The sequence below is a fragment of the Carassius carassius genome, chromosome 36 (genome assembly GCF_963082965.1).
Source record: "Carassius carassius chromosome 36, fCarCar2.1, whole genome shotgun sequence".
Lineage (NCBI taxonomy): Eukaryota > Metazoa > Chordata > Actinopteri > Cypriniformes > Cyprinidae > Carassius > Carassius carassius.
Window position 1 is genome coordinate 7,633,953 of NC_081790.1, and position 20,799 is coordinate 7,654,751.

Genomic DNA, 20,799 nt, shown 5'->3' on the forward strand with positions numbered 1-20,799 from the left:
AGCTTTACTTAAGGCATACTCCACTTCAGTGTAGCAACAGAAAGTGAATTAGACGTTACACAATAGAGTGTTTATCTTGAACCAAATAACCAAAGCATTGACACGGGATGACAGACATCTTCATTCATCACTACACAGATCTGTCGGTCTTACGGCACGTCTGTAAAGTAACATGACAGCTTAGAGACGGCGGTCTTAAGAGGACTTGCCTTCAAATTCTCCATCTACTTTACATATATATGGTAAGTCTACTGAACAGGCATTCTGTAGGTTAACTATTGCTATTGCTATGCTAAGGGCTATGCTAAGGGCTATCCCACTGAAACATGGCCATAAGAGGGCATTTTCCCTTGTGGAGTACATTAATAATGGCATTGGTGTTTGTGTAATGCTCATGCTGGTGTCGATGACACAACATACACAAAAATACTGAGTGAATGCATCTTTAAACGGCAGTGTAGTAGGAAATATTTGTCTGCATATTATTATAATGAATATATATAAGCATTTGGGATATGGTCTTGGGGAGTTGTTGTGTTTTGTATCCATATGAGAAGCAGTAAAAAGAAAATATGTAACTGGCTAATGACACCACACTGTTCTAAAATTTTGAGTCCAATACACAATATTTAAAACAAAAAGCCTGTCAATTCATTTGTTGGGTTGGTAAGATTTTTTTTAAATGTTGTTGAAAGTCGTCTCTAATGCTCGCCAAGACTGCATTTATACAGTAAAAACATGAATACTGTGAAATATTAATACAGTTTAAAAGAAATGTTTTCTATTTGAATATATATTTTAAAATGTAATTTATTCCAATGATGCAAATGTAGTAAACGATGGAAGCTCGTTTCATCAACAGGATAAAAATAGTTATAGGTAATTGCGACTTTTTGATTATACAATTTAGACTTTTTTACGTCTCAATTCAATTCTTTTGAAAGAAAAGTTGAAATTGTGAAGGGAAAAAAACCTCTCGATGGCAAAAAAAAAAACTGAATTGCAATAAAACTGTCTGAATTGTGTGATAAAAAGTCTCAATTAACGTATTTATTTTTGCCATGGCGAGAAAAATGTTTCCATAGTTGTTGAAAGAAAATAATTTGAAATAGAAATCTTTTTATATTATAAATGTCTTTACTGCCAATTTAATGCATTCTTCCTGAAAAAAATTAAACCATTTAAAATAAAAATCCTACTGATCTCAAACTTTTGAACAGTAGTGCATAAAACAAAATATTACATTTCTATACTATTATATATTGTAATCTCTCTTAATACATTCTTTTAATTTGCCAAATAAGATGAAAACTGGAGTGTTACTAGGTTCTGTGCTTGGTGAAACTACATCTAAATACAGCTGGCAATGACAACTGGGTGACGATGTACACGCAAGACAATAAAGTGCTCTTAAAGTTGCACAAAACAAACAACAGCTGCATGACAAAAAGAAGACACAAATACTGTAGAGAACAGTGCAGTCTTCAAATCAATGCAAGGACCTTCATACTATGAGTGTTATCAGAAGTGATAGTGATTTGGTCACTGAATGAAACAGCAGAGATGAATTTATAAAGACGTTTTTAAGGAAAGGTATACCACTGAAGCAAAACAGCAAACGCAGAGCATCCTGTTTCAGAGTACTACACTTAATGTCTCACAAAATGATATTGCACTTTAAAATTACTATAAAGATGAGAGCACTAAAGTGTAAAATTGATTTTGAATGCAGGCTGTAGGCATTTCATGCATGTTCCATTTATAAAATAAAGGAACAATGCATTTTATGCATTTGGCACAAGCTAAATGAACTAAATTTATAGTATTTTTGTCCTGCTAATGACAGAGATGATGGAATATGTATCTGGCAGCTGCTATTACATCAACACAAGCTTTCTTCCCTTCCTAATAAATCACAACATCCTCGAAAACAAAATCCTCGAAACAAAAATGCTCTCAAAAATGAAACGCACTGAATCAAGAAATTGTACCGGATTATCTTGTTTGTCCTATGTAGAGGTAACTAACATTTAAGTGTTTACAATTTCCGGTATGGATATCTCAATTTACGAGTATTCCCTTCATTAGTGTTTGCTACAAAGCTACTCATAATATATTAATATGTAAGTTTGCAATGAAAATGATCTGAGAAACAAATTCACCCGGTCACTATACATTCCCTTTCATTAGAAAACAAGCACACCTGTCCTAAAAACATCAGAAAGCATCTAGAGCAGATATTCTAGAGCAGGCAATCCCAAAAAGGGGGAAAAAACTAAATGTTGATTTTGCTTGGAAAAACTTATAAAACAGAAACTGAGTTATAAAATAATAATAAAATCATAAGGGCTGCTGATATTACTCTTTAAGCTTTTTTTCTCAAGTAAGTAGGCCTATTATATAAGTTAAAAGTGACACAACTCTCATTTGGCCAAAAGCCAAAAATGTTGGGAAAACTATTCTATCGAAGGAAATGTTCAGTTTTGTTAAATTTTAAAAGATATTTAAGCAGTTGTATTCTTCTATTGTTGCACCATGCATGTATATACAACTCGAAGCATCTTAAAGCTATACACACCTAAGTCTAGCGCCCTCTGGTGATACAAAGACTCGCATCCTACCATAGGAGGAACCAATAACAGTTACATACTTGTGCATTTTCATTCATTACATTTCACGATTTAATGTTAATTTTAATACACCCATTCTATTGTTGTTGTTTTTTTTAAGTTCTTTAGTAGTTAATCTATACTGAGAGGGTTAAGCTAACTGTGAGCTTAACCCACAGGGTTGGGACTGGGGGGTTCAAGGGATGCTGGGGTTACTGAATTTGACAGGCTGTGGAGGAAGTGGCTTGGCAGCACATGCAGGTGGGGTTGATTGATTTTGGGGGGATGAGATCTAGGTCTTCATCATCTGGGATTTCATCCAATCTGTAGCCATCCTTCAGCAGCTGGATGTTCAAGTCTTGGTTTATTTGCTATAGGAAGAAAAAAATAACAAAATGGTTAGTTATCAGAGAAGTTATGCTCACTGAACACAATCCTAACAGAGCACTCAGATCATTAGGATCGAGTCAGTTAGAAATACCATGGGTTCACATAAAACAAGGGGAGTCCACTTTTGGCTATTATGCTGCCTACAGTTGGAACCAGCTTCCAGAAGAGATCAGATCTTAAAACATTAGCCACATTTAAATCCAGACTCAAAACTCATCTCTTTAGCTGTGCATTTATTGAATGAGCACTGAGCTACGTCCAAACTGATTGCACTAAATTTTAGCTGTTTTAAAATGATTTTAAATACAATTTTAAATAATAAAAAAAAAAGAATTTAATACCTTGAATTATTGTTGTGTTATTGTATTATTGTTTATTTTATATGATTATTTTATTTCCTTTTATATAAAGCACTATGAATTACCATTGTGTATGAAATGTGCTATATAAATAAACTTGCCTTGCCTTAATGAGATGGCAAAGGGTTCAAATAGTTAAGTGGCTTTATTTCAACGCATAAGTACCTGGTCCTTTAGACGTCTTACCTCGGCTGAGGAATATCCAGATGATGAATATCTGGACATATCAAAGTCATCATCACTAAAAGACAACAGAATGTAAACAGTCACAATCGGGCACCTTCATTTCAGACGAACAGCTACAGACCAACGATATAATACGCCTTTAATATTTCTAGTGATATTTAAAAAAAGAGACTTTGTTTAGTCACAGTAGAGCAAGAGAGAGAGAGAAAATACGTAGATTACATTTCAGCCAAATTAATTTATCAGGAAAAACCAACAGCAAACGGTCCGGAGCCTTCTGCTGATTGCTGCAGTAATTACAAGTTGTTATAATGAAGCTATGCTCTCCAAGAATAAGTATTACAGGAACTAGTACAAGTATGTGATGGACAGAACGCCTGAGCATGTGACAGACAGTGGGTGTGCGTACTAAATGTCAGGGAATGAGTGTTACATACAGCGACTTAGCGAGGCTGAAATGGAAAAAGAGAACCAGAGAGACAATGAACGATGAGTGACCAAAAAGATGACTTAATCACAACTGCAGGCAGCTGAGGTCACAGAGATCCAGCAAACAGCTGGCAGCTCAGAAAGCATTAAGTTAAGAGACCCATCTGTGTGAGACGCTGCACGCTGTGCCTGATCATCTGAACCGAACAGCAACCACGCTATTGTGGCTGAACACATACTGCGACACATCACATTACAGAAGGGTGTGGGCTACACAAATGATACCGGTGATTTCAAGGGCTTTGGACTTCTGTCAACAAACATGTTTTCTTGCTTTTTTCCAACTCTCAGGGCAGGAAACTAAGAAGCAAGGCAAATCTTGATTACAGAATTATACTGTAAATGGTGATTCTGCACTAAGAGCATGTCAGAAATCTTTAAAGGGACAGTTCACCCAAAAAGACAATTCTGTCATCATTTACTCGTGTTGTTACAAACATCTATGAGTTTCATTCTTCTATTAAGCACAAAAGAAGATATTTTGAAGAATGTTGGTAACCAGAAGTCAACAGGCTGTTTGGTTACAAAAATTCTTCAAAAGATCTTCTTTTGTTTTCAAAAGAAACTTATACAGGTTGGAACAAGAAAATGGTGAGTAAACGATGACAGAATTTTCATTTTGGGGTTAACCATGCCTTTAATCTATATTAAAAGGACAATGAATAAGGTCAAAAAACTGTATTTTACACTAATATTTCTAAATAGAATTCACTCTAATTATAAAAATGAATCTTTAAAACACATCATTAAGTAAATGCATCACAGTACGCATGTTTGCATACACTATTGTTCTAAAGTTAAGGTAAGGACTTTTTTTTTTTTTTTTATTGAAACATTTATTTAGCGGTTTTTAAAAATCCTTAAGCAACAAATCAGCATATTAAAATGATTTCAGAAGAATCATGTGAAACTGAAGACTGGCGTAATAGCTGTTGAAAATTCAGCTTTACATTACAGAAATAAAATACACTTTAAATATATTCAAATAGAACAGTTCATTTAAACTGTAATAAAACTAAGACGATATAAGATAATGACACTTGCTTCTGCCTTCCTAGACAATTTGGTCCATATTTAATAGGGGTCTCTGCTGTGATAGATGAGAAAATCTCTGAAGTGACTTTTTGCTTTTGTTTGTAAGAGCAATTATTGATTCATTTTGCCAAAGCTGGTGTCTGGCTTTGCATTCAGAAAAGCACATTCATTTTAAATCTTTTATGCTTATGTCAGTTTTTCACGGCAGTCTTAAGAGCACCAGCTTTACTCTCTTTAAAATTAGCTGGTATTTTGATTAAATGTCAGGTCCTTTTTAGATGGAGATGGCTGGCATTGTGTCTGCTAGGAAAATGGCACAAAGCTTTAATTAGAGGATTTATTACCATTTCTCAGCATTTGATACATTCTAATCCTTCCCTTGAAGTAAAGCATTCAGAAATATTCACAAAAGAATTCTAGAACACTTCCCAGAGAATAACAGAATAACGTTTTAAGTGTGAATACCTGTCAGTGTCCAGTGCTACAAGCGGTTTCTCATCTGGACTCTGGTCTAAGGATGAATAGCCTTTATTAGGGACAACCAACCTGTAATAGGAGTAGAAAAATAGAAGAGACTGTCAGACCAGTTCAATCAAACATGTACATCTATGCCTGAATGGGAATGTGAATGTAGGTAGATAGATAAATTAAATAATAAAGTTATTACTTTACCTTGTTCTGGCCATAACGTTATTTTTCTTGGGCTGCTGATTGACTGGACTACCCACAGTTCCATTCTTCACCGAGCCTTTCCTCGCAAGCTCTCGCTGTTTCTCTACCGAAAGAACAAATTCAAAACAAATCACATATTGTAAGTCTCCTATTGATAGAACGTTCAGCATTCAAAATGTAATCAACAGCGATGGTGCGATTGTAATTTTGCATACGGAATTGTTATTGATCCTCATTCTCCTATTCATTTGCATACTGAACACTGAGTCTTCTTTGCATAAATTCCATAAACTGTAGTTCTTTTGAATCCAGATAAATACCATGGCAACACACAAAGTTTTATTATGAGTTGAGACTACAGTCTTATTAATATTCTCCATTCTGTGTGGTTCTCTGGCTGGAGAACTGTTTCTTCAGGCGTGAATTCTGAGCTTGACTTCTGCGTGACTTACACACATTGATCTGTGTGTGTCTGTGTGTGTGTGTGTGTGTGTGTGTGTGTGTGTGTGTGTGTGTGTGTGATTTCTATGTGGTGCAATAAGTAATAAGACTGTCAGAGGGAGGACTGTAAAGTGAAGTTTAATTAACAACAGCAACTGCTGTATTTCAGGATGCCCAAACAGAGCAACACTGAACAGAGAGTGATGTGATATACAGATGCAGGACAGGAGAGAGAGACAGCAGAAGAGAGGGCTGAGCAATAAGCAAAGTTGTTTTTGTTTTATTCCTGTTATTTGTGGGGAAACTGACTAATTTTTAATTTATATATATATAATTTTTTTTTCTTTTTTTTTTGTGGAAATGATATAGTTCCTAAGAATTCAAGACATTATTCTACTTTAATTTAACCCGCAAAGATTACATTTTGCTGTTTTTTTTATTTATAAATAATTATAAATAAAATAATTGACATGACACTGCAATCAAATAAGATACAAATATTTTATGAAAAACTCTAAAATAGAAAAAAGACTGAAATAGTAGTTTTATATAACTGAAATTTATTAACTTAAATAATACTAAAATGACTGGAATAAAAATAAATTAAAGCTAAATGGAAATCTAAAAAAAACATACAATTAAAATAACAAAAGCATGCAACATTAATCAAAATTAAACATTAAAATGAAAAATATAAAATAAAAGATAATATTAATAAATACTACAATAGTATGTAAAATAACATTGCATGGTTGGTAACAGACTACCAATAATTATTTTAATGTTATGGTTGATAACTGATAAATGTATACATTTAGCATTATACCAAATCAAAAAATATATATATTATTCCATTAATTATTAAATTACCAGTGACATAAAGTAAAGTAGATTGCTTTAAATGAAACTGAGCATTAAAAAATTGTAATATTCAAATAGACGGTCAAAAATATATATTACTATTTAGATGGTTTTGAAACCTAAAGAATTACGTAAGGATGTTTTTTTTACACAGAAATTATTATGCTCATATTTCAAATTTCTTTGTAGAAAAGGAAAGCCCAAAAAGGCTCCACAATTATATTTAAAGAGCTGTAGATACTTTATCTGAGAGAAACATTCAGACTTGAAGGCTCATTACACTCCTGCTTTTCGAAAACCACGGTCATCCATTTTACACGGCCTCTGCTAATCGCTTCTTAGCTCTCGCTCCAAACCGTATGCTTCACAATCACAATATCAAGTGGGAAAATCAATACAGTCGTTTTTACACTCAAATGAACAAATTACACTGGTGACGATATGGCATAAGTTGAAAGTGCCTCACCTATCTTCACTTGTAGTGGAGAGGGCTTGTAGTTGATGGCAACTGACTCTGATTCTCTCGTTTCTGTTTCAGCCTCCAAAGTAGACGCTGCTGCAGGATCCTGGAGACAAAAACACAATCCCACTTATCAGGTAGATGCAACACTATATTCTCACTACATGAGAAAACAACACAATTCCAATATCGAGTAGCTGACAAATGGATCTCGAGAAAGTTGTAGATTCAATAAGAATTGAGAGTGTAAATCGAGAAAACCCTTTCAAATGTGAAACCGTGTAATGTAGAATGGATCCCTCTGGTACAAAACTCCAACCATGCTCGGTGTGCTGATGAAAAACAGACAGCGAAATCGGTTGTAAATAATGGCATCTGGTGAGACAGGCCGTGTATCAAGGGTGTTGATTTTGCTGGGGTTGGGTGAAATAACACGAGTCAGCACAATGTCACCATCTTGTCACCAGAACGGGTCATTTTAATACATCTCTCTCAAAACGTCTCAGATTTGCTTTCACAGCTGTGCTCCAGCGATTTATTGATTCTGGGAGCAGAGATAGATGTAGGGTCTGTGCAGTCGAAAACTCCCAATGTACTGTAAAGCTACTGGTTATCAGATGAATCCAGATTTTGCCTGAATTTATACAAGATTTTATTCCTTAAAACATCGTGAAAATTATTGTTTTCTAATAGTTATCAGTATTTTCTGATTTATGCCAACAAAAAAAATTCCAATGGTAATTTTACAAAGCTACAAGAATACTTTTCGTGTGAAAATAAAACAATTAACAACATAGTTTATTCAACCGTTCTTTCCCCCCGAGTTACCGTCTTTCACCATTTTGGAGTGTACCCAGAATGTAATTAACATAATCTGCGTTGTTTACGTTCAGTAGACAGACAGTGCGCACATGAATTTTTTAATACGTTTTCTTTGCGTAGCTTCTCGTAGCTTTGTAAAATTACGGTTGAACCCCTGAAGTCACATGGACTATTTTACCATTGTCCTTGCTACGTTTCTGTGCATTGACCATGATAGTATCCTTGCTGTCTATGGAGGGTCAGAGAGCTCTCAGAATTCACCAAAAATATCTTAATTTGTGATCTGAAGATGAACGAAGGTCTTACAGTTTCTAACGACATGAGGGTGAGTAAATAATGACAGAATTGTCATTTTTTCGTGAACTATTCATTTAAGACATTTATGTAGAATGCATTATAAAGGGTATAATGCATTATAATTATTCATAATATCTTAAAGTCGTAAATAATTATAACCGGATTTAAAATGCATAGTCTAACAATTAACTGATAAGTGTGATACCCCTGGTTTCATAGACTGAAATAAACTTGCACTGACTGAATTTAAAATGTTTCATTGTTAAGTATCAAGATGCACACCAGTAGTATTATTATCCAAGGCATGTTAATAAAAGCTACTTAAATGTCCTAACTGAATTATGGCCTAAACCTAGCTTAACCTAAGCCCTGTCTGTAAAACAGAGCTATTGTGTATTAACTGTGGTTACATTATTCATAAGATTATAAAATGTATTATAACATGCATTACAAGGCATAATTAATGCATAAAAACATTTATACTGCATTATACATAAAGGCTAAGTAAAGTGTTTCCGAAACATCTATTGAAATAAATTCTGAACAAAACTGCAGTGTTAAAAAAAAAATAGTTTTTAAAATTAAAAGTATTACTGTCCAGTAAAATATGTTTAGTAGTTAAAGGTCTCTTACAATATTTCAAGTCTTGATTCTTTATTAATTTCATTTAGAAATATAATGGCACTGAAATTGGACAGATTGATAAACAAATCTTACGGTCTTGTACAATATAAAATTTACAACAAGCTTTTATTACTACTCAAAGTCCGAGCCAATAGACACCCTATCTTCTCCACAACCTCTTTTCTGCACAGCTGTTTGGTGAAGAGATGGATGAAAGGAGGGAGATTCTAGCAGTCATAGTAACCGGCGGGTACTTCCTGCATAGTTGGCTACATGACACCAGGCATGTTTTGTAGCTCCAGCCTTCAATATGTAGGGTCGGATTGCTCTGTGATATCACTCAGGATGGAGAGAGGCAGAACAGAGGGAGCTTGTTGGAGGAATGTTGACAGCACACCCAAACTGCCTATTCCAACAGAGTGCCTATTATGACCTAAAAAGCCTGCCTTTATTGGATGTGGCCCATGTGGCCATCTGAGAGTCTTTGGGCTGTCATCATGAGCCCCTAGAGTCATGCGATTATAGCAATGCTATGTTTTTGGTGAAGTTCATGACACACCAGATGACTAACTGAAACTTCAAACCACAAAAAACAAACAATCTGGTCAGTAGATAGAATGCTGTGAATTGTGAAACACAAGGGTTTTCAAACATTCTGATGCCACAGAAACCCAAACATGATGGTACCCTTAATCTGAAAATATAAAGGCCACTATATAATTTCATGTATAAACATTATTAATAAAATATTATAAAAGTGTCAAACTGTATCAATAAAAAATTGTTTCTATATATACATATACATATAAATATATATGCTTAGCTCATGTCAGCAGAATAAAATAAGCTAAAACCTTTGGAGGGGTCACTAGATCTGTATCATAAAGAAATCCACTGAAGTAGACTTGTTATTGAAGGAAACCTCTTTGCCCACTGATTCAGTCTTGGCATAGTGCCAGCTCTAGGCCTGGAAGGGCTCTCACAAACCCTTTAAGCTCAGCACCAGCTGAAGAGACCAGCAGGGGATTGTGGGTAATAGCAGGATACCATCAAGCTCCTGAAGAATCTAATCATATGCTGGGCATCAGGATACACCTTCAAAGCAAGGTAATGCTTCACGTCAAAATAAATGTAAAAATGCTATCTGTTTTTGTACTTTGTGGTCTACAAAGGACTCTGTTGAGTAAGCCAATGTTATTGAGCTTTCCAGGCAGTCTTTGTTGGACTACACAGGCTACACAATCTCAGAGCAACACCACAAAGAACAACATTAAAGTCATGCATATTCCAGCTACATGTACAACTGCCCGTGAAATTTATGCAAGATCTACTGGAGAAAACCAAGCCTAAGAACATACACAACCCAATCTGATGCAACCCTAATCTCTGGTCTCATTGTTTAAAGCTGATCTACAAGATTAAGGTGATCAGAAATCTATAGGAACTGAAACACATAAGCAAGTCTGCATTGATCTAGAGCAGTGCTAGTCTCACACATCAACAGAAACACATCAAAAACATGGTTACTATGATGACTCTGACACATTGACACATTGTACACCTGTAGGTCTCATGTAAAATCTCTCACAAGGACTAATGTTCATCCTAATGAATGTCAATGAGAAGGTCAACTTTAACAACAGGAACCACATGTCATGTCAATGTGGCATTTTGGTGATGTTGGTTGATGAAGGAGATGAAGATGAGTGAATGCTGACACAGCTGAGGCGATGAAAAGGATTGGTGGGATTATATGACAAGATGTACTCTGGACCAAGGTGACTACCATGATAGTGGTTAATCAGAATATCAACAATAACCAACAAATATATTCTATAGCCCTATATTATAATTTATTTATATAAAATAAAAGGGGTGGGATGGGTTCATCTAAGGGGTATTTACTGATAAGGGTTTGTGTCAGGACAATGTTTGTTCGACAAGAATGTTTTCTAGAGCCAACAAAAGATGCTGATCCTGGAAAATTGCCTACTTGGCAAAATTACAGTCACCGCAAACCGACAAGCGCTGTGGCAGCTAACTGTTATTGCAGCCTTCCTTTTATCCACATGGCATTCTGAAATTAAATTGGTCATTTTTTTCTTATTTATGTAACCTAATAGACTGTCATTTTCATCTATGTATGTATGGTACAACAAATCAGAAAGCCAATAACTAGTAAATTCATAAAAGGATGGAGACATATTATAGTCGGTGTATGTCATTTTCTGTCCACAGAAGAATGAATTGCAATTAGAAAGCACAGTATGTTGTATAGAGTAACAGCTGGGTCTTTGCCACTTTGGGAATAGTGGGGCGCCAATGAAAAAGGAATGACATTATCAAGCCGGGCCATATCTCACCAGTCCAGCATTTTTTTAAGTGCACACTTCAGTCCAGCCAGATAGTGCAGGCCTGCTAACTGAATGAAAACATACTTACTTCACTGGAAATCGATGTGTTTACACAAGCTCTGAAACAAATAATACCTTCAAGAAATTCAAGATGTATGTGTCTGACTGGGCTGACGGGATCAAATCTACTCAAGTCAAGTACTTTACGGCTTGTATTGTTTCTATGAAAGCACAAGGACGGTAATTAATTACAACTTTAATTCTACAGTATTTGTGTTATTTGAAGAGTTTATTTGTTATTGTACTTTTAATTGTATTTAGTGTGCAAATTCTAATTCAGTTTAAAGGCCATGTTGCAGGTTAACCACCACTTTCGATTAATGGGTACAAAAATCACTCAAGATATGTATATCATTTTTTAAATGTCTCAAAAATAGTCTTAAAGACCTTTTTTTACGTTTTTGGTATTAATGGTTTTTTATGCAACTCGGCGATGACGTCACGTTGGGGAGAAGTCGAGGAAAGGTAGCCTCAGTCTAGTATGATGCCGCGTTCCAGGCAACCCGTAACCAGTGTTTTTCAAACCTTAAACCCGTGAAAGTGCACAGGAACGGCAATCAAACTCGTGACTTCCCACCCGTGAACTCGTGTCTCGTACTAGATCGATGTACTCCGAGTTCCGAGGTCACACAGCACACGAAACAACAATGACAGCCCCTACGGATAATACTGCCTACGGATGCAGTGTTTATGCAAGTGGTACACGTTGAAAAAAACAATTTTAGGTCAATGTACCGTTGCAATAAAAAAAATAATCTAGTTACAATTCCTTGTACTCAGAAAGTTTAGCATAACTTGCCTGGAACGGTACAAAGTCGTTAGTCGTGGTATGAAATAGTGATTACGAGCTCAAAAACCTGCCTGGAACGCAGCATCAGAACTAACGTTATAGCGACTGACTGGGATGAGGAAGAGGTGGAAGAGGTATATAATATATATATATATAATTTTTTTTTTACTGTCATTGAGTAGCACCGAGTGTAAAATCAACGTTTTCTTTATATCTAGTGGCACTGATCATGACGTTAGTTCATATAAGTACCGGTAACCTTTGTCATAGTGTCGTAGAACTGGTAAACGTTGTCTTTGTCATCTAGAAATAGAAGGCATCATGCTAGCTATATGGACGTTTCTAAGCGTTTATCTCTTTCTCCGGTGAAAATGTTGTTGCAAACGTAGCCGCGTGTGTGTCGCTGGGTTTGGCAGGTGCTTGTGTGGGTGCTGTCCCATGGAAACTGCGCTGAAAAGCTTGTGTTGTAGGGAAGTGAGTGCGTTTGGGTCGCTGTTGGTCGATATCTATCTATCTATCTATCTGTCTGTCTGTCTGTCTATCTATCGATATATGTAGTCTATGTATTTATCTATAATCTGCGTTATCTGAATACTCTCGTCTACCACTCGTCTCTCTCTAGTCACTCTCAATGCTCTCAAGGCGGGCTTTGGTAAATTCTCTCCCCAACGTGACGTGATACAATGCATTATGGGGGAAAGGAGACCGCTGTAAGATAGTACCTACTTTTTCGTATTATATTCCGTTTTGTGATACCCAACAACATAAAATACAATGGATAACAGTTTAAATGTTTATTACCAACAAGCAAATTGCACAAATTCGTAAAAATTTTTACCCTGCAACACGGCCTTTAAGCTTAAAACAATCAAAACATTTAGAGACTGGTTTGAGTCATCATAACACATCATCACGTGGTCCTGATATTACCACAACAAAACATTGCAAAGCAGTTAATTTGTAAAAACTTTGCTATTTGGTTTTGTAAAATAACAATTTCACACAATCACTCAAATTGAACTCAATCATTTGGTTCTCGGCGATTCATTTGAACAATAGCCTAAGCGTCTTTTCCGGTCCGATTCACAGGGAGTCGAACTGATTCAAACTCAATAAACAAGAAGACCGATTCATTGAAAAGCTCCGATTCAAAAGAACGTAATATTCACGAATCGGACAGCTATTAACAAACAGCCATTTCTGTCGGTCAAAAAAAATATATCATCATCAGTATATAACTTGTGTTGTGAGTGATTTATTAGGGTCTCATTAAGGCAGGTTTACGAAAACATAAACGCGACTGAGTACATGTCAGTAGCCTACCATAGCAACTGGCATAGTATCAGCATAGATATGTCGGTTTTGTATAAATAACCCCACCGATCCTTTAGATGACATCTGGTAAGTTAATGTGCCTGACGTTTGTGGAGCAGGTTCAGTTAGGTAATACAAAATTACTAGTCTTCTCACACAGTGTCATTTCCCACGACCTGTAAAGGTACACAGTGTTATTCTCTACGTAGAGCGAGTGAGTGATACTCACCAGCAGCTTCATTTCTGGATTTACCGGTGGCACTTGAAATCTGTCAATTTCTTCCATCATTTTGATAAAACGTCAGTCTTGTAAAGTAAAGCACAGATGCTCGAGGTGATATCCTAATTGAAAAACGCATTTATTCCCTCTCTGGGACGGTTCAAAGATGCCTAGCTCTCCAGCATCACCTCTAGCTGTTTTCCGCTATCTGCATATTGCTATTACCAGTCAGGGGTGACTCAACAGCAACATCTGACTTCCGGGTCCGGGACCCTCCCATAATGACGTGGAGATGAATAATTAATAAGCCTGAAAGATTGATTAGAGCGTGCCGTGCAGGCGAAAACGAGTCCAGATCAAATTAAATATGCGGTAGATTTGCAGATCAAAACCAGCTTTGTATTATTGGCAAATTAAATATGATTCTCGTGCAGATAATGTTATCATATCAATGTAATACTTGTACAAGTGCTAAAATATTACCTTTATAGTTTATTATTGTTTATATGAATGATTTGTTTGTTGTGTTAAATACTGTGGTTTTGTTTTATATTTGTAAATCAAGTTAAAAAAAATGGAAAGTGGCAACGTTGTTGTTCTTGTTTTTCATAAAAAAAACACTTTTTGTATGTGTGGGCTTTTATGAAACTTTGAAAGACAAGTGTCAGTGAAAAACTACATACGGGTCGCTATCACCATCTTGTGGTGTTTTAGATTGCTTAAATTACGCCTTTGCTTGACTTTTATTTTGAAACAACATCCACAAAAATCCAGTCAAGTCTCTTCAGAGGTCTACAGCAAACCCATACACTGTATAAAAAGAGCAAACATCGCGGTTACGTATGTAACCATTGTTCCCTGAGTAGGGAACGAGATGCTGCGGTGACGTCACCGTATGGGAACACCCCTCGGTGTGACGAATGTCTGAAGCCCTATACCATCCCGCCAATCCTATTGGCCAAATAGCGCTTGGCACCACCCCTACGCATGTGCACGCATCGTATACCTGGGTGTCGCGCGCTATTTCGCTCAGATTTCATGAACTGAAGAAGAAGAATGCTATCAAGGTATGGAACGGCCAGGACCGCAGCATCTCGTTCCCTACTCAGGGAACCATGGTTACATACGTAACCAAGATGTTCCCTTTCATAGGTCACTTCGATGCTTCGGTGACGTCACCGTATGGGAACGCTATACCATAACGCCTGACGTACCTGATAGCTGGGATCCAAGGAAGCATCTGCTCAAGCGGAGAGAACCCGTGAGCCAGGAGCCATCCTCACATCCAGACTGTAAGACTTGATAAAAGTGCTCGTGAGGACCAACCTGCCGCAGCACAGATATCATCCATAGAAGATCCACTGAGAAAAGCTCGTGAAGAAGCCACTGCTCTCGTGGAATGAGCTCTAATTCCTAAGGGCGAAGCGAGTCCGCGCGCCTCATAGGCTAAAGATATTGCTTCCACCAGCCAATGGGACATGCGTTGTTTTGTGACAGCATGGCCTTTATTCTTATGTCCAAAACAGACAAACAGCTGGTCAGACTCACGCCATGGGGCTGTTGATCAACTTTAGCGCTCTGACAGGGCAAAGACTTAGATCTCCTGACCCCGCCTCAGCAGGGGATAAAGCCTCCAAGACCACTTGTTGAAAACAAAAGGGGTTAGAAGCGACCTTAGGGACATAATTAGGCCTCGGTCACAACAACACCTTTACAGAGCCCGGTGCAAATTCCATGGAGAAAGAAAGAGCCTGTAAATCCCCAACTCTCTTGAGAGAGAATAAAGCCATGAGAAGAACTGTCTTCAGAGTCAGGATTTTATCCGGTATAGTTTCCAGGGGCTCAAACGGATGCCCTGATAAACCTTGTAACACAATAGATAAATCCCATGAAGGAACTCGCACAGGGCGGAAAGGCCTCAGTCGTCGCGCACCCTGCATAAAACGAGAAACCAGCGGATGACGGCCCACTCAGGCACCATCTATATAGTCGTGGTTGGCTGAAATGGCGACCACGTAAACTATTAGAGTGGCTGGCCTCACTCCATCAGAAAAACGGTCCTGAAGGAACTCCAGTACTGAAGCCACTGAACAGTAAACTGGATCCGTATTACGAATTCCACACCAGGTCGTAAACAGTTTCCACTTGAAAGCATACAAGCGCCTCGTAGAAGCTGCTCTAGAATTCAGTATAGTCTCGGTGGTTTCAACAGAAAGACCGGGACATACTAGCTCACTCCGCTCAGAGGCCACGCCCACAGTTTCCATAGATCTGGCCTTGGGTGCCAAATCATTCCCTGTGCTTGTGATAATAAATCCTGTCTGAGGGGAACCTCCCATGGAGAGCCCACTAACAGACTGATCAGGTCCGCAAACCACGGCTGTGTGTGCCACAGCGGAGCCATCAGCATCAGCTGTTCCACTCGGGGGAACGAATCGGGGGAAAAGCATACAAGCTGGTTTTGGGCCAATTGTGAGCTAACGCATCCAAGCCCAGGGGCAATGGAGGGCATAGGGAGAACCATAGCGGGCAATGCGTAGTCATGTTCGACGCAAATAAGTCCACTCTTGCTTCTCCAAAAATCTGCCATAAGAGGTTCACCGTTTGGGGGTGCAATCTCCATTCCCCCTGCTCCAGAGTCTGTCTGGATAGCAAATCCGCTCCAAAGTTCAAACGTCCGGGGACATGAACCGCTCGGATTGACAGAAATTTGTTCTGAGACCAGAGAAGAATATGTCTCGCCAGCCTGCACAGGGGGCGAGATCGTAATCTTCCCTGATGATTCAGATATGACACAACCGCTGTGTTGTCTGACCTAAGCAGTACATGACGGCCGATCAGCAGATTCGAGAAATACTGGAGAGCTAGAAAAACTGCCAGTAATTCTAACCTGTTTATGTGCCAACTGCGTTGTGTCGCTGTCCACACTCCGTGGGCTGGGCGCCCTTGAAAAACAGCTCCCCAACCGATCAAAGACGCATCCATCGTGACAGTCTCTCGGAAAGCACAAATCCCCAGCCGAACCCCGGCTAGAAGAAATTCGGTTGACATCCACAGTTTTATCGACGTAACACACCTCCGTGTCACCGAAATCATCCGATGCGGAAGACAACAGGGTGAAATGTTCCGTCTTTTCGTCCACCACCGAAAAGTGCGCATGTGAAGCAATCCCAGACAGATTATGGGGGATGCCGCTGCCATTAGACCTAAAAGTCTCAAGCTCAAAGTCTCAAGAGGCACAAGCTCACCGCCACTGTGCGACCCGCTTTGAAGCTACGCACGCATGACACGATAGACTGAGGGCGCGGGAGAGATAGCTTTGCTGTCATCGCACGAGAGTCCAAGTCTATTCCCAGAAAGGTTATCCGTTGAGAGGGAATTAAAACACTTTTCTGGAAATTTGTGCGTAAGCCCAGGCTGTTTAAATGATTCAGCACAAGATCCAGATGAAAGTGTGCTTGAGTCTGCGATTGTGCTATTACCAGCCAATCGTCTAAGTAGTTCAAAACGCGAATGCCTTGGAGCCGCAACGGGGCCAGAGCTGCAGCCATACATTTAGAAAAAGTACGGGGAGCCAGAGCTAAGCCAAAGGGAAGAACGCGGTACTGATACGTTTTGCCCTCTAAAGCGAATCTGAGGAACTTCCTGTGTCTCTTGATGATCTGAATATGAAAATATGCATCTTTCAGATCGATCGTGACAAACCAGTCGTTTGGTTGAATCTGAGACAAAATAGACTTTACCGCTAACATCTTGAATTTGCTCATCCTGAGTGCAAGATTCAAACGGCGTAAATCCAGAATGGGTCGCAACCCGCCGTCTTTTTTTGGTACCACAAAATAGCAGCTGTAAAACCCTGACTCCATCTGAGAGGGGTGTACTTCTTCTATAGCCCCTTTGCTCAGCAGAGTTGACATCTCCTGTCGCAGCACCGCTATTTCCTTCGGTTTCACAACCGTGGGAAGAATTCCGCGGAAAGGAGACGGGCCTTTTCAAAACTGAATGGTGTATCCGTGACGAATTGTCACAACATTAGCGTCTCAAAATTTCGACTTCCTGCTACGCTGTCATACGCGTTAAAATGTCCGGGCACGAAAAGCTTGTGGCGTTCGTGAACAGGAGAAGTGTGTGACGAGTGGGGCGGGGCCGAGGGACATGGGAGCGAGGCCGGTGGAGCGATTGGAGATGAACTACACCTGTTCGACCCACCGGTCTCGAGGCCCATGGAGGAGATGGAAGGATATAAAACTGGAGCGACGACAGTGAAGGACGAGAGAGGACCAGGCCTGGGCTTTTAGTTGTGTTTTGGTTTTTATTTGTGCACACCAGTCGTCCGTGAGGGGCTGGTGCGCTGTTTTGTGTTTATTTTGTTATTAAAGTTTAATTTTGATTGTCCGCCGGTTCCCGCCTCCGTCTTCCGGATGAATACAAAGGTTTATTATCATTACAGTGGTGCCGAAGCCCGGGAGAAGGAGGGACGCGCTGCTGAAGATCCCTCGCCGCTGTGGTGAATCCGCGGTGCCATCGAGCTGGCGAGGAGTGTGCCGCCATGGACGCTCGAGGCGGTGGGCTGGAGCGAGTTGCCGGGGACGGGCGAGCTCGCTACCGGCCGCCCACGATGTGGAGAGACGGCTGCCGTCCGTGGGGGAGCGGAGGAGTCGGCGCCGTTCGCCAGGTGGCCGGAGCCTGCTGCCATCCGCCGGAACGGGGAGGAGCAGGGAACGGGGGACTCCTGCCGGCTGCCCAAAACCGGAGGAGCCGTCGCCGTCCACCGGGCGGCGGAGGAGTGTCGTGCCGTCCGCCGAGGGCCGTCCAGTGCCACCGCCAGCCACCGCCAGGCACCGCGGAGGAGATCACCCAGCTGGTGGAGGGCCGAGCAGCGGTGCGTCTGGGAACCGGATTTTTTTTTTTTTTTTTTCCTCTCTCCCCTCTCTCGTCTCTGTCGCTCCTCCTTCCATCTCCTTTTCTCTCGCCTCGTCTGTCCTACCCCCAGGTTCCCGCAGGTCCCCGTGAGCGGCCCCCCCGGAGGGAGGGGGGGGGGGGGAGTAGAGCGCAGTCTCGGGAGTACCCCCCGGCCTGCGAGGGGCGATGGGGGTATGTGACGAGTGGGGCGGGGCCGAGGGACATGGGAGCGAGGCCGGTGGAGTGATTGGAGATGAACTACACCTGTTCGACCCACCGGTCTCGAGGCCCATGGAGGAGATGGAAGGATATAAAACTGGAGCGACGACAGTGAAGGACGAGAGAGGACCAGGCCTGGGCTTTTAGTTGTGTTTTGGTTTTTATTTGTGCGCACCAGTCGTCCGTGAGGGGCTGGTGCGCTGTTTTGTGTTTATTTTGTTATTAAAGTTTCATTTTGATTGTCCGCCGGTTCCCGCCTCCTTCTTCCGGATGAATACAAAGGTTTATTATCATTACAAAGTGCATGCGTAAAAGTCGTTGCGTATCGTTGTGTATAATCCTGAAACGTGTTCACGTGTTCGCTAGCGAAAAAGCGGCGACTGTATGAGCCGTCATAAACGGGTCGACTTGAACCGTCCCTCGAATTCTGAAAGCTGAATTGCGCAGAGTGTCTAAGGGAACGCTTGGCATGACAACTCGATCCAATGCTGCTCGAGGCGCTATTTGCGGCGAGACAGTCAGTGTTTGAGTATGGGGACTGCAGTGAGAGGGTTGGATGCGCAAAAGCGGTCCAACAGCGCTCTCTAATGGAGGGCACAGTCCCTGGCAAGCAACGAGAACATCAGGAGCTGCTATTCGGGGCCCGAGAACGAGAGGCATTAGCCGTCGAGCTCAGGTTTAACCTCTTCCTTTGTCGCTGGTGAGCCGGTGGAAAAACCTTATGACCCCAATACTTACGAGGGGGCGCCATAGGTGAAGGCTCTTCCTGAGAGGCAACTCGTTGGCGGTGAGAGGGGGTTGAGCGAGAACGCGCGGGCGCCCGCTGGCGTTCAACCTCCCTGGACCTGCGAGGAATCAGCTGGCGGAAAGCGGCTGATTGCTGTTTTGCTGCTCTAAATTTTTCCACCACCGAAGTGACAGCCTCTCCGAACAAACCGTCCTTAGAAACGGGGGCGTCCATAAGAAAAGACTTGTCTTTTTCTTTGATATCGGTGAGATTAAGCCAGAGGTGGCGCTCGACCGTAATCAAACCAGCCATGGAACGGCCCACTGCTCGAGCAGTATGTTTGGTAGCGCGTAGCGCCAAATCCGTTGCTCGTCGTAACTCCTTCACGGCCTCGGGTGTGATACCCTCCCCTTCGTTGAGTTCCTTTAAGAGCTCCGCTTGGTAGGCCTGAAGGACCGCCATAGAGTGGAGCGAAGCAGCCGCCTGGCCGGCGGCCATGTAGGATTTCCCAACGAGGTTGGATGTGTCTCGACATGCCTTAGAGGGAAGAAGGGGGCGAGACTTCCATGCCGCGGCCGAGTCTCTTCCACCGGAGGCATCGCTGCATAGCCATGGTTCGCCATATCATAAATGGTGGCGAAATCCGCAGCCGCAGCATTAGTGATACGCGCCGAATATGGCTGTTTCCAGGACTTCGAAACTTCTTGGTGGAGGTCCGGGAAAAAAAGGCAAGGGCCTTCGGGGCTGCACAGGTGTACGACTAGTTAAGAAACGGTCGTCCAGCTTAGATGAAGGTTGGGCCTCGGCCTTCTCAACCTCCCAATCCAGTCCCAATTTACCCACCGCGCGAGAAACCACATCCAACAGCTCACTGTAGGATGGGAAACATGCTTCTCCTGTCCACTAGGAGGGAGAGAGCTAGTGTCGGCCGCGAAGTCCTCAGACCCCGAGGCCGCGGTGGATAAAAT

General features: G+C 40.8%; 1 protein-coding gene across 1 annotated transcript; it reads right to left on the bottom strand.

The window, feature by feature from the left end:
• Window positions 1–1,942: 1,942 nt before the first annotated feature.
• Window positions 1,943–14,247, bottom strand: fam219aa (family with sequence similarity 219 member Aa). Its single transcript, XM_059526071.1, has 6 exons — window positions 13,993–14,247; window positions 7,509–7,608; window positions 5,741–5,843; window positions 5,534–5,614; window positions 3,545–3,599; window positions 1,943–2,980 (listed from the first exon to the last, which is right to left on the bottom strand). The coding sequence occupies exons 1-6, from the start codon at window positions 14,050–14,052 to the stop codon at window positions 2,822–2,824; spliced, it is 558 nt and encodes a 185-aa protein (XP_059382054.1). The 5' UTR covers window positions 14,053–14,247; the 3' UTR covers window positions 1,943–2,821.
• Between the last annotated feature and the right edge of the window lie 6,552 nt (window positions 14,248–20,799).

What these genes read in the sequence shown, in the direction of transcription:
- fam219aa (XM_059526071.1), bottom strand. Translation starts at nt 14,052, where the DNA reads ATGATGGAAGAAATTGACAGATTTCAAGTGCCACCGGTAAATCCAGAA. An exon ending in TCCACTACAAGTGAAGATAG is followed by an intron (nt 5,844 to 7,508) that starts GTGAGGCACTTT and finishes TTCTTTCGGTAG; the next exon opens with AGAAACAGCGAGAGCTTGCG. An exon ending in AACGTTATGGCCAGAACAAG is followed by an intron (nt 5,615 to 5,740) that starts GTAAAGTAATAA and finishes CTCCTATTACAG; the next exon opens with GTTGGTTGTCCCTAATAAAG.